Source organism: Taurulus bubalis (genome assembly GCF_910589615.1).
Source record: "Taurulus bubalis genome assembly, chromosome: 3".
NCBI classification, from domain to species: domain Eukaryota; kingdom Metazoa; phylum Chordata; class Actinopteri; order Perciformes; family Cottidae; genus Taurulus; species Taurulus bubalis.
Window position 1 is genome coordinate 34,827,649 of NC_136591.1, and position 1,193 is coordinate 34,828,841.

At 50.1% G+C, this 1,193-nt stretch overlaps 1 protein-coding gene across 1 annotated transcript; it reads right to left on the reverse strand.

Moving 5' to 3' along the window:
• Positions 1 to 222: 222 nt before the first annotated feature.
• Positions 223 to 792, reverse strand: LOC306734001 (gamma-crystallin M2-like; the record flags this gene model as incomplete). Its single annotated transcript, XM_079215321.1, has 1 exon — positions 223 to 792. One exon carries the CDS (start codon positions 790 to 792, stop codon positions 223 to 225), a length of 570 nt encoding a protein of 189 aa, XP_079071447.1.
• Between the last annotated feature and the right edge of the window lie 401 nt (positions 793 to 1,193).

Genomic DNA, 1,193 nt, shown 5'->3' on the forward strand with positions numbered 1-1,193 from the left:
GGAAGAGCCAAGAAAAGAATTGATGACAACATTATTATCGTAACAAAGCAAACTTTATTAGGTTTCTTTATCATCCACACTTTAGTCACAGACTTGTATCTGCAGTTCACCGCTCATCAATCTTTCTCATTCATTCGCCGTATTGTTACAGAAGAGTTGCTTTGTCACTCATTATCTAGAATTTGTTTCGAAAAAATTTGCTGCACTGCGATGAGTCGTCGTTTAGTAGTAGGAATCCATGATGCGCCTCACGCTCATGAACCTCATGCTGCCCATGCCGCCCATGCCGCCCATGCCTCCCATGCTCATGAAGTTCCTGTACTCTCCGGGCCTCATGTACATCATCCTTCCTCTGTAGTTGGGCTGCTCGTACATCAGCCAGTGGCCGTCCATCACGTTGCAGGACATGAAGTTGGACATGCTGTGGCGGTCCATGACGTTGTCGCAGTCGTCCATCAGCTCGTGCATCTGACCCCCGAAGTTGTCCCTCTCGTAGATCCTCATCCTGTAGGAGCCCCTGTGCATGGGGATCATGCGGCAGGACCTGATGGAGTCGCTCATGCCCATCATGCTCATGTAGTCGGAGTACTCGCCCCTCCTCATGAAGTACTGGTTCCCCATGAAGTTGGTGCGGTCGTAGACCACGAAGCAGCCGCGCTCCACCCTGCAGGAGTGGCAGCGGCTCATGTAGGAGGACATGTCGGGGCAGTCGCTCATGCACTCGTAAGAGCGGCCCTGGAAGTTCCTCTCCTCGTAGAAGGTGATTTTGTTCATCATGTTGCCGGAGGTCATCTTTGCCAGATGTTGTCAGTAGAGACGATGCTGCTGTTGCTGCTGCTGTTGCACTTGGAGCTGAACTGCTTGCCTATCTGTTGGAAAACCTTCCTTTTTATACCTGACAAGCAGAGGTCCCCTTTGTGAAAACCGCCCGACTCAGCAACATGCCATAGAAGCCCATGGAGCACTGAGAGTTGTCCACATTTGCAACTGTTCCCCCCCAAAAAGAACAGGCGAACGCCGTCAGACAAAACCGCACAAAACAATAACGCTTTTTGTAACACCGCAGCGCACAAAACCTATCCTTAGCTTTGACATTTTTGCTTTGTGTTGGGTTCAGCAGCTAAAGGAGTGTGCCGCATCATCCGTTAATATTGTCGTTGAACGTTGGTTATGCAAAAAGGTTCCCACATTCC